This window comes from Cercospora kikuchii (assembly GCF_019650295.1).
Source record: "Cercospora kikuchii DNA, contig_00005, whole genome shotgun sequence".
NCBI classification, from domain to species: Eukaryota; Fungi; Ascomycota; class Dothideomycetes; order Mycosphaerellales; family Mycosphaerellaceae; genus Cercospora; species Cercospora kikuchii.
This window is the reverse complement of record NW_025408586.1, coordinates 1,068,808-1,080,811: the sequence shown is the minus strand read 5'-3', so window position 1 is coordinate 1,080,811 and position 12,004 is coordinate 1,068,808. Positions and strand designations below refer to the sequence as shown.

General features: G+C 55.0%; 2 protein-coding genes across 2 annotated transcripts; both read right to left on the bottom strand.

The window, feature by feature from the left end:
• Window positions 1-60: 60 nt before the first annotated feature.
• CKM354_000820600 (uncharacterized protein) lies at window positions 61-1,712 on the bottom strand (the record flags this gene model as incomplete). The annotated part of the gene is made up of 2 exons (XM_044803574.1): window positions 61-686; window positions 737-1,712. The coding sequence occupies 2 exons, from the start codon at window positions 1,710-1,712 to the stop codon at window positions 61-63; spliced, it is 1,602 nt and encodes a 533-aa protein (XP_044659509.1).
• Window positions 1,713-3,781: 2,069 nt separating this feature from the next.
• Window positions 3,782-6,120, bottom strand: CKM354_000820500 (uncharacterized protein; the record flags this gene model as incomplete). Its single annotated transcript, XM_044803573.1, has 2 exons — window positions 3,782-4,150; window positions 4,231-6,120. 2 exons carry the CDS (start codon window positions 6,118-6,120, stop codon window positions 3,782-3,784), a joined length of 2,259 nt encoding a protein of 752 aa, XP_044659508.1.
• Between the last annotated feature and the right edge of the window lie 5,884 nt (window positions 6,121-12,004).

Here is a 12,004-nt window from a genome sequence, read left to right as displayed (position 1 = left end):
CACAAGAAGCAGCATGCCACATGCGGTGGCGCTGTTACACGCATCGCACGACGTCTACACCTAAGAGGTTGTATTCTGTACGCTTGCAGCAGCAGCTCTGCCCGCACGTCTCCCAAAGACGCCACCGGCTGTCAGACCAGAGCCACCTGGGTAGTTGGAGTAGAAGAGGCCCCCCACCATTTCTCCCACGCAGTGCAACCCTCGAATGTCTGATCCGTCTTCACGCAGTACAACTGCATTTTCCGGGTTGATGGCCAGGCCACCAAAGGTGAACGTGATTCCAGATGTGACCTTGACGGCAAGGAATGGCGGTTGATTGACAGGTACTGCCCAGTTGGACTTCGGTAGTCCAAGGCGTATAGCTGCGGATTGCGTTGACAGTCCATCTTTGATCGCAGGATTGAGCTTCGCATCTGGATGCTCCATTCGATAAGCTGCAACGGCGGAATTGTACTCGTTGATAGTCTGGACAAACTCCCCTGGATTTTGCAAGCCCTCGTCCTGCAATTCACGCGCGAGTGATGGGATGGAGTCCGCTGTCACCTTCCTCACGATCTCGTCGCGATACTCTTCTGCTCTCAGCCACTGCTGACCTTCTCTGTCCCACACCTGGAAAGCGATCCCTTGCGGCTGTTCCAGAATCGCTCTCCCAAACTTGGCATATGTATAATTGCGTAGATCAATTCCTGCAGTGAACGTGAGTACAACGGACATTAAAATGGACAGAGTTGCATACCTTCGTCGACGAAACGACTGCCCTCCGCATTGAGCATCAGACCGAGAGGGTAGCCAGATTTGGTAAACTCATTCGTCTTCTCTCGATCACCTCCAGACTTCGGTGAATCTGCATCCCAAGCCACGCTGTGACAACCAGTAGGACTGAAGTCACCCACTCTTCGAGCACCAATATCGATCGCAGCTTGTAACATGTCACCAGTGTTGTACGGTGTGCCTCGGGTGTGCGCCAACTCCCAACCAGGTCCCATCCACTTCTTTCTCAGCTCCGGGTTGGCTTCGAACCCACCAGCAGCCAGAATAACATTCCTCGTCTTCACCTGATACATCTGCCCACCTTTAGCCACTTGAAGCCCAATTGTTGCACCATTGTCATCAACTTCAATCTTCTTCGCCTCACTTTCGAACGACATAACACACCCTTTCTTCCTCACCGCCTGCAACAGATTCGCAATCAGTCCCTTCCCACCATCTTTCACAGTCAAACACAGTCCACCCCAAAATTGCCACCTGCCCTCAACTTGATACGCCTGTCGCCTGAACGACAGCCACCAATCCACACCACCAACTTCTTTCAGCCATCGTACAACATCCAAACTCTCCTTCACAACAACATCTCCCAACTCCTTACTACTCCTCCCATCCGTGACTCTTTGTAGGTCCGCGTGGAAAGCTTCTTCGGTGTAAGCAGGAAGATCAATCTTATCTTTCAAGTCATCCGGAACATTCGACACCAGTGGTAACAGATCTTTGAGGCCATCGTGTCTCGTGCGATAAGCAGCAGCAGTGAAATATCCATTTCCGCCAGCCCATTCTTCGGGAGCCTTTTCCACGAGCAAGATGCTGGGCTTTGGCTCTTGCTCAGCAGCAGAAAGAGCCGCAGTCAATGCCGCAGCTCCCGTGCCCACAATCACGATATCCCAAGGCTTCGTTAGAACCTCGTCCTGTTCTTGTGGTTTCTGTTGCGACATGATCATTCGGATCTCAGCGTCTAGGTTTTCTGTTTGGTATGTGAGCGATCAGAAGGACTTGAAATCGTGAGTTACGTTGGTGAGATTTGATGAGTCCGAGCGATAAAATGCCATGGCAGACCTACTTCCGTGGAAGATGATCGCCCCAACAGCTTCATCAACATGTTGCTCCTGCTGCGTGCCGAAAGCCGATATAGGCCGAGTATCATTGCCTGACATTGATGATGTCGTTGCGCTGAAGCAGGAGCCTGATTTCTGAAGCTCAATTCAGCCGGCATCGGCAGCGGCAGTGGCGGCTGAAGTCGCAACGGAGCTCTCGACATCTTGCTGCTGTGATCTGAAAAGACAAACACCTCGTGGACAGTCGGGCAGAGTTCATCACGAGCAGATCCATGTTGCTGCGCCGTGATCCGTCCTCAAGTCACTGTGCTCCGGACGCCTCTCCTCACCGCGACTTCCAGAAAGAAAAAGACAAAATAGAAGCCAGAGTCAACCTCAAACCCAAACCAACTTCAAGTTCATTTAGCGTACGAGTTGCCAGCAAGCCCTCCACGTCTCCCGAAAACAAACCGCTTTAAGCGTCTAGCAAAAAACCCACGCTTCCAACCTATAGCACAACACACCGCAAATCCACCTATTCCGCTATACCGCTCTTTCCCCCAAACCAGCCAATAACCAAACTCCAACCTCGCACTTCATCCCGCCGGGTCGCAGTCCAGTACCTGCAGACTCCATCACCCATACTCCAACACTCCGGTCACAAGATGACGAACAGTAGATTAGCGCCCACTGTGCCACTAACCAACGCATAACACATCTCGCTTCTCCATCAGATCCAACTAACTACTAACTACTGCATACCATACACACACGCATACGCATAACTAATATAAGATCCGAGACATCATCACGCCACAGCGCATAGTAGCCACGAACTGCTTAGTACCATGATTCTTAGTCACTAGCCAGACCCATACCCAGTACCAACCATCCGGTCAAAGTAGTCCGCATTGTCCGCTTCTTTCAGCCTCATCGAACCCATCACGACAAGGATCCCAGTGACAGGACCCCTTCTTTCTTCAAACTAACTCTAGCTCCACGATCTCATCAGATCCATCTAAGACAGAATAAGACTGAGACAATGACGTGCGAAAGGTAATATAGGTTCTGAAACGTCGACAGGCATATGCACTGACTTCACTTCATCATTCTCTCCTCTGAAACTCCAATGCGAGGAGGCAGGAAGTACGTCATGTGAAGACAACGCATCAAGGCATAAGTTTGTTGAGATCGAGAGAAACCCCATCACTCAATGAACGAAAGTAAGTAAGAATAATGACACAATGTAGTGGTAGTAGTAGTAATCATCGATTTGAGAAATTCTTGTATCTGCAGAACACGAACACGAACATGCCGGGCACACTTGCCGCACAGCGACTCGAGCAAGCCCAAATGAGAAGAAAGTAAACCCAGCAAGTGCAAACCCCGACCTTCCATGATCAAACGCCATCGCTCCTGTTCAAAACAAAACCGACCATGAGCCTGTCACACCCAGAATGATGATACCATCCCAAGATAGAACCCAAGCCGTGCCTTCCTCTCTCATAATCCATCCACAAAAAGGTTCTTGTTTTTTGTCCATGCAGAGAAGATGAGAGTGATTCCCAAAACAAAAACCCAACTTTTTACGATGCGGTTTCCCCATTTCCCGCCTAGAGAGCCAACGTGCCAATGAGCAACTCAGTGGCACGCATACCGGGTTCTCAGGATTAAAGAGCAAGTCTATGCCAGAACGCCATATATTAAAAATTCGGTACTCGCTAGAAGTGCAAGAGTGAAACAAAAATCTCAAAGTCCCCCCGACAAGCGCAGTGGCGTGAACATTGCACCTCCCAAGTCCTGCCATGCAGTTCTGTTGCTGGAAGTAGTCGGTAACGCGGAGAACATCTCCACTGATGATCGTATATCGTGCAATCATGATCGTCGTGACAACGTCGCTGCGTGCTCCCATATCGAGTGGCAAAGTCGAGAAGAAACAGAAGGCAGAAACACCGCAGTGACGATCAGTCGAAGTTTTACCCACGGATCGCGGTGGCTCGAGGCGTATCAGACAGGTAGCCATCGCGATGAGAGTGGTTGTAAGGATATCCAAAGGCCACTGGTGACGCAGAGCGAGAGCCCAAAGCCTGGCCAGTCACCTGCGCTGCTGGAGATTGTGAGCGAGAGATGAATGGACCAAGGGCAGGAGACTGCGCTACTCGTTGTTGGCTGACCTCTTGCTCATTCGTCGGAGTACTACTGCCAGAAGATGAGCTCGAGTTGCTGGAGGAGTCCGATTCGTTCGCACCATCCGTGTCAGCAGACTTGGCTTCCTGCATGACAGGAGCAGCCTTCGGAGCAGTCGTAGCAGCAGAGCTTACTCCTTTGGCCGGACCAGGTGTGAACTGGATAGGTGGTCAGCGCTGTGATTGTGACTGGGTTCCTAGACCTTGGTGATAGAGGGGCTGGTGCGGGCAGAACCTACGTAGCAGAACTTCTGGACTAGGTCTTTGTACTGGTCAGATCCCATGGCCGGCCGGTCAGTCGTGAGAGCATCGGGCCGTTCTGTCGGCGCAGGAGCCTTGTCAGGCTCGGTGCGATCCAATGGGCCAAAGTAGCCTCCATTCGGTGGGACTCGGCCAGCGTTGCCATTCATCATCAGACCACTGCGCTGACCCAGCTTGTCCTGTGCGGTGCCGAGTGCAGCGGACAAGGATGAGCTGAAGTCGTATCTGCTACCAAGGCCGTGCTGGGGCTGGGATGGGGCAGCTGCACTAGTCGCGAACATTGGGGTGCGCTTCGGCTTCTGCTTGAGTTTGATAGACCCGGTAGACATAGACAACAGGTCGTCTGCGGAGCCGAAAGAGTACGCAGAGGTGTGCGAAGGGACAAAGTCGTCGTCGACGGACTCTCGGTCTTTCCTACCGCGGGCCGACGATGCATTGTGTCGACTGCGGGGAATAGCATTGAGTGGTCGCTGACCAAGCTGATTCTGCCTGACAGAAACCTTCTTGGCAGCCTTCTTTGGCTGGTCACGGTGGAAGTCGATCTGATAGTTCATCATGTTGTTGCTGTCCCAGAACTCCTGGCCAGCGACAGTGTAGCGGACGCACAGGAGCAATGTCTTGTTGTCGATGTTTGCCTGGTCGGACAACTTGATGTGGAAGTTGAAGCGGTCGCAGCCATCCATGGATGGTGTGCGAATATCATTGTTATATTCGGCAGCCACTTCGGAGGTGGTCTTCCAGTAGTCAAGAGTGAAGCGGGCGACGACTTGTTTGTGGAAAGAAATGTTCTGGACTGCACACACTCCGACTAGGGTGGTCTTGTCTGCTGACAGGAAGATCCTCTCAACACGGATGGGCTGGGCTCGGCGCTCAAACGAATCCTCGGGGAAATTGGCGATCTTGATTTCGAGCTCAGGCTTCGTGCCGTCATCATCGTTGAAGGGAAATTCCGACTCGCTGTCGTAGGTTTCGACAGGAGATGAGCCCGCACTAACGGCGATGGGCTTATCGACTTGCAGGAAGTGTCTGGTCTGGTTGTCGCTGTCGTTGAAGTGGACGGACTTGTGGTATGTCGGGGTGCCAGGCATGCTCGAATAACGCCGCCTGGATGACGGCCGCAACGCCGGCTTCACCAGCTCGCCGGACTTCTTCCGCACTAGCGCCGGCTTTGACAGAGAACCTTCGTCCTCATCGCTCTCGTCAGACGTGTGCGATGGAGAATCGGCGAATGTCGTTTTGAGTATGACCTTGGACTCGGTCGACGACCGGGAGTGAGAGATCTTGCGAGCCTCGGCCGACAATGCTGGCCTCATCAAAGCCGTAGGTGAGGCCGATTCTGATGTGGGTGCAGAGTCGGCGTGCTGCTGTTGAAGGTGGTTACCGACCTTGTCGGGCGAACCATCCCTACGGAGGTTGATCTGCCGCACTGCCTGTTGCAACTGATCCCAATTCTGTTGCAGCTCTCGGCCTCGATCACTATTCCCACTGTCGTCTCCATCAGAATTTTCCGACGAGTCCGGAGGGGACATCACGGCGCCAGTTGGAATTCGCAGGTTGTTAACCGGCGGTGGTGACTGCCGCAGACTGCTGGAAAGTGCAAAGTCGGTAGCGCTAATGGTGGCATCCGGTGCGTCTGTCGGGGTTGGCGGAGCGCCATCCGCCGATGTTTTGGAGCCCCACGACGGCGATCGACGGTGTCGGTGCAGATACGAGGTCGATGAGTTTGATCGGGGCGGCTGCGGTCGAGTGCTGGCGGGCGAGCGAGGAATGTTGGCATCATCTTGATGGTACGACGAGCTCCTGCTGATGACGGGGGAATTCGACTTAGACGACGCAGGTGATTGCTGCGACGGGGGAGTGTACGGCATCGCTGCTCTCGTGAGAGTCGAGTCGAAGATGTCGTAGGGTTAGTGCGTGGAAGCGGCGCAATGCATTAAAAGGTGGGTGAAGGGCCAGTATCGGTACACTGGGATTGGCGTATGTCAGCGGTCGAGGTCTGGCACATTCTTTGTCCGCGTTCGGCGTCGACTTGCAACATCGACGATAGCGACACGCAGACGGCGGAGGTGAGACTCACAGAATGATACAACAACGGCGTCGATTGCGAGACGCCGGGCGAGTGCAGAAGGGAATCCAGTAGGTTCCGGTCGGCGAGGGAGTGCGTCGACGACAGGTGCGCGCAGCTAGTGAAAGCCGGGCAGTCGTGTATTGTAGTGCTGGCGGCGGGTGCGCTCGAGGTGTCTTTCGACAATGACGGCGCCGGCAGGCTCCTGCTGTTGGCGATGGCAGGTGCGAAAATGTCGATGAGAAAGCCAGGTGTGTCTCAACCTGGGTTGGTCCTGCTCGTGGGTGCGTGGGGCAGTAGCAACCAAGATGTGTGCGTGTTGGGGAGCGGCGGCGACAATTGCTCAACCACTGGCGTCGCGCTCCGATCAACAAAGAAGCCCTCGATGATGCAGCCAGCGGGCGTGCGTGCAGAAGAAGCACTCGTCGTCGCGCGGGGAGGCTTGAGGGTAATATCAATCGGCGAGTGCTGCGAGCAGGCAATGGCTGGCAATGGCCTAGAATTGGAGGGCGGCCTGGGAGGGACGGTTGAGCGACGTGCGGAAAGTTGAACCACGAGCAACCTGCCCGCCGGGCACTCGCAGCACAGGGATCTTCAGCAGGCCGCCGTAGTCTGGCTCTCTACTCCACAGCATGTAACGCGCGGGCGCTGAGCAAGCGAGCGCTTCGATAGATGCACGATCCACCGCGAGCCGCTTGTTGGGGACAACCTAATTCCTCACTGCAGCGCCCGCCAAGCAGCCTGCGATAGCGGATGCGCCGGCCTGCAGCGATCGCCGAGTACCTCGAGGGTACCTCGAGCGACCAGCGCGGGTACGGCCAGAGATACACTTTGGGCAGACCAGTATGCAGCAGCCACGGCCAGCTTGCCTGCTGGGCGGTATTATTCAGACGCGCAGACAGGCAAGACCGCAGTTGGGGGCAGAGATGATTCTGCGTCCGACATGTCTCGCACCGACCGTGCGCGCGTCATCGTATATCGAAGCCCGCTGCATCGATCGGACACAGACTCGCAATGTCGTCGCCTCGCGTGCGCTGTCATCACCGCTGTCTCAAGACTTCCACCGCCGCCGCGCAGCAGAGCGACACTGCTAATGGGGATCTGCCACCGTAGTCGCCATGCGTGCCGGACCAGCTCCACGAGACGTGCGGTACGTATCTCGAGCTGTGGCGCTGCACAAAACGTCCCGACTTGTGCGCGCTTGACCGCTTGCCGGCAAGCGCGGCCCCAGCTCGATGGGTTAAGCTTTGCGTGTGCTGCTCTCCAAAAGGATTGAGCCACTTGCGACTGGGACCAGGGCGCTGCGACGAAATCACGATATACCGTACCATCATCACCACCGCGCTGACCGCCCTCCTGCTCTCCAATGCTGGCGGACAGCTTGGGCGTGTCGCACCACCGCGGTGACATTGCCACGGCGTGAACGAGCAGCAGACGTCACACCAAGCCACTGCGACACCCGGTCTCGGCAGGTATTTCCAGTTTCCTGCGCGACAGCGCGGAGCACCGAACTGGAGAAACGCCTGGTCAAGCCGCGCCTGGCGCCTCTTCATTGGGCCATCTGCGCCGCGCCGCGCGACTCTGCCATCAGCAGAAATTCTTTGCTCCACTCATCAGCCACAGCAGCCGCTGCGAGACTGGTTCCACCTCCAGATGGCTCGTTGGAGCACCGCAGTACCGCCAGACTTCTCGCGCGGAGAGCTCACCTCCTGTGCAAGCACAATGGCTGTCCATTCCTCTTCCTGACCCATGGCGTGGTGATACTGCTGCGAGGTGCGCCGAGCTTGCGTTATCCTCACGCCATAGCTCTCTCTTACAAACCTGGCTCCGCGGAGAGTTTGCCCGGGATGCGCTTGCCTGTCGATGTGCGACTCACAAACATGTCACTGCTGCGCTTCTCTCGTGAGCCTCCGCCGCGTCGCGGGCCTATCACGACTTTCTTGCATTTCCACCTACGCGATCCTTACTAACGCCCGTCCTCTTCCTGCTGCCCCAATTCGCTGCCGTATGCATTGTTTTGTGACCGGCACGAAATCGGCTTCTGCTTCTGCCATACCGGATCTCCGGCAACGCTCAAGTAGCGCGCCCTCCTTCACAAATCGCGACGCCGTCCTGCACCATCGGCGATCCCCGTTCGTTGAACGTGCTATAACACCAATTTGCACTGCTAGACAAGGCCTCCATGTTGCTTTCACCGCACTGTCTGCCACTTGCAACGACGGAGCTGATCTACGAGCAAGGAGTGCTCGCGAGATCGTGGCCAGAGCCTCCGGATCGGTTACCGAGCAAGGACTGGCCCTCAAATAGAGGAGAAATTCCAACTCAACAGTTGGAAGGTGGATACGAGCACGACGGATCGCTGGGCTGACCACATAACTACGACATTTGCGAAGATGCTGTTTTCGTACATCGACTGATCGTTTCAAGAATCAATACTAGGCTGCACATTGATCAACTGACCACTTCTCCTGGCTATCATTTGTTGCATTGCACTCTTTTGCATTTTGCTTCGCGGGGCAAAAATGCCCTAGCGACGACCACAGAGCTTGGACCAACCGGATTCAGCCTCATCCACGCCAAGCACCCGAGCCGGGATGCAACAACGTGGCCAAGTGGCTACGGCCAAGAGCTTCTTTCCAAAGAAGAAGCTGCGAGCTGGTCAGATCACCAACTCCAGAGTGGGATAGCGATGATCATTGCATGTGAAGTCCACTCGTGCTTCATCACGAATAGATAATCTTGCTGGAAAGAGCAAGTGTCAAGCATGACTGCATAAGCGTTCATCACACCGCTAAGTCGACCAAAACTCTATTTGGGCTACAGCACAAATTACAAACCGCCATGGCCGCCGCGTACGTCGTATGCGAAGGAAGGCGTGACATGAGGGGAAGAAGAAGGATTTCGCAAAGCTGTCTCCAAAAGCTATGGGATCGTCAGGTCCAGCTACCTACACCAACCCCTTGTCGACGGCCACGGGCAAGTTTACGCTCCGGCAGACACAGAGCTCACAGGTCATGGAGCTACCCCGGCCGAGAGCCGCACAGATTGGCGAGGTTTGTACTCAAGGCTCAAGACCCTGACAAGACAGGGAATCTATGTATACCATAGACTTTTCGTCTCAACGGCTACCGTGAAAAAAGGCACACCAAGGACATTTTGCAACGTCGCCAGCCACGAAAACGATATCAACACCATCTGACACCGTCTACGAGCTTCCAAGAGCCACGACGCACGCGTGTTCGGTACAGCCAAGATCGTGCAAACACGAACCAATGATGCGCGCTGCACGGGTTACGAATGTACCAACTCCGGAGACATAGATCAGCGCTTCTCCCCGGCTTCTCTACGGGAGGAGAGAAATGGTATAGCGCCTTCTACTCGGTATCGTACCCAGTTCAAGCATTCACGCGTCGTGTCCAGAAGCAGGGACTGCTGAGTCGCGTCTAATTCTGTGTTCCTGCCACCGAGTCGTTATGGTACCGTCGTCGCACGATGAGAAAGAAGCTCCGCCCGATGCACCGCCACAGCCCACAGGCCCTTATCAGCAATCCCAGAAGTACCTCACCAAGTACCAGACGCGTACCTCACCAAGTCTTGCAAGCTGGACCCCTCCGACGCCTCGACCCTCATAGCACAGCTCCAGGGCCCACAATGCCTACATAAGACGACCATGGGGTGCATGTAGCCCAGTGATAGCAACATGGCACTTTCCACGACCCATCAACGTACCATCTTGGCCATGATTGCGACTACTGTACGCGCTCAAGCACTTGCTGTGGGTCAACCTGGGGAAGACTCCAGCTCATCGATATTGTGATTGCGTGTTGGCCAGTCAGAGTCCTGCACCTCAACTCAACCTTCCCCCATCTCAACGCACGCCCAGTGGGTCTGAGATCATTTTGCTGCGGAGTGAGCCCAAAGTCTGGAGAATGCGTGTGCTTGTTCTTTCGCTATCGCGAAATGGCCGCCGGAGAACCCACGAGATGACGATTGTGGTCCGCATTACAACATTGTTTCTCCTCATCGTCATCACCAACGACGTCCATTGCATTGTGCAATAGACATGCTGCGTCACGCATGTAATCTGTGCAGTGGCGGCTGTCACAGGATTGCGTTGCATTGCTTGAACTGTTTGCTGCCAGCGTCTGACGAGAGATGTCCTGTTCCACAACGTATGCACTCCGCATCTCTGTGATGCAGTCACGACGGCCAGACCTCCAATCCGCGGCCGGCGACACACAGCATCCTTGCAGTGGTCCGCTCGTGCTGTGGTGTCGTTCTGCATTGAATGAAACGATGCACGAGCGTCTCGCGTTATCAAACCTCTTGCGTCTCCGACATCGCCTTGTACACAGTAGGGCGGTTGGACGACAGTATCACATTGATGATGATGATTTCGCTTCACCCGCCCACATCCCATGCTGTAGCCCCCGACATCTCAGCGGCTCCACAGGGCGCAATTCTAACATATCAATCCGCCCACGCTGTGACGAGCACTGTCTGGCAGCGAAATCATCGGTCCGAATGGGGAGGCCCGCGAAGGTTGAGGGCGTGAAGAAGGCGTGGCAAAGCGGACTGCACGGAACCCTCACATACCGTGTGCAATATCCTTGCCGGTGTGAGTGGAAACTCGGCATGGTGCCAAGTCAGTTTGAATATACATGTTCACCCTTCAAGGGATCAACACAACAACTCGTCACTGAAGAGGATCGTCATCCATGAAAGGGTATTTCCGGCATGGCGTCGTCGCTGGCCGTGGTTCTCGTCCTCACGAGCTGGATAAATTCAGCTTCGACGCACCCCAGATTGCCACCGCGTCGTCTTTGATGCGCGACATGTGAAAGGCCCAACCCCAGCTGCAGACGTCTGAGTGTGTGGCTGATTTTGTTGGGAACGGATGGCCTGCAGGGTGTGTTGCGCCATGGGTGGTAGCTTCGCGCTTGAATGGACCCTGGAAACGTGTTTCGGCGAGCTTAGCAGAGAGCACAGCTCGAATTGGGCGAGCTGCTCATAAGAACAAAATCCTCCTGCGAGTTCGGTTGTACTATTGATATCCAAAGGCCCACTCAACGTGCATCGGACATGACTACGAGTCCCCAGACACGTCTGCAGATGGTGCACCACAATCTCCGTGGGGTCGGTCTTGTCGCGGTCTGATAGTGGAACCTGCTGAAACTTGCCATCACCATCAAAAGCAGATCTTCATATTGCTGTGCGAACGTGCAATAGGTTGAGCATACGCGCTGGCCTCCATTGGTGGTAGCGAATGGAGCTCGCATGCTTAGCGGGCATCAGTGGCGTTCAGCGTCCACGTACAGCATGCAGTTGTCGTTTGCCCGAATTGTACAACGCGCCCAGAGGATTGCTACAGACGCCGGTCCTAGATCAGCGCCAACAGCCTCGACTGGAAGAAGTTTTGATAACGCATTCGCCGATGACAGAGCAGGGTCCACGGAGAAAGTGATTCAGATGCCAGTGGCCCAGACCTCTCAGACGCCTGGTTGGTGAGTGCTAAAATGATTGGAGCTGATACCGGAAGCAGGGTCCAGCACGCAAGAACGCGAACGGCGCGCTGGCCGGCGCCGTCTGTAGTTTATGGCGAACAACCTCACGGGAAGTTCATGCAGCCGCCGGCGATACACACTGACGTTGCGTCTGCCTCGAGATCGAAGTGGTACGTACATTCA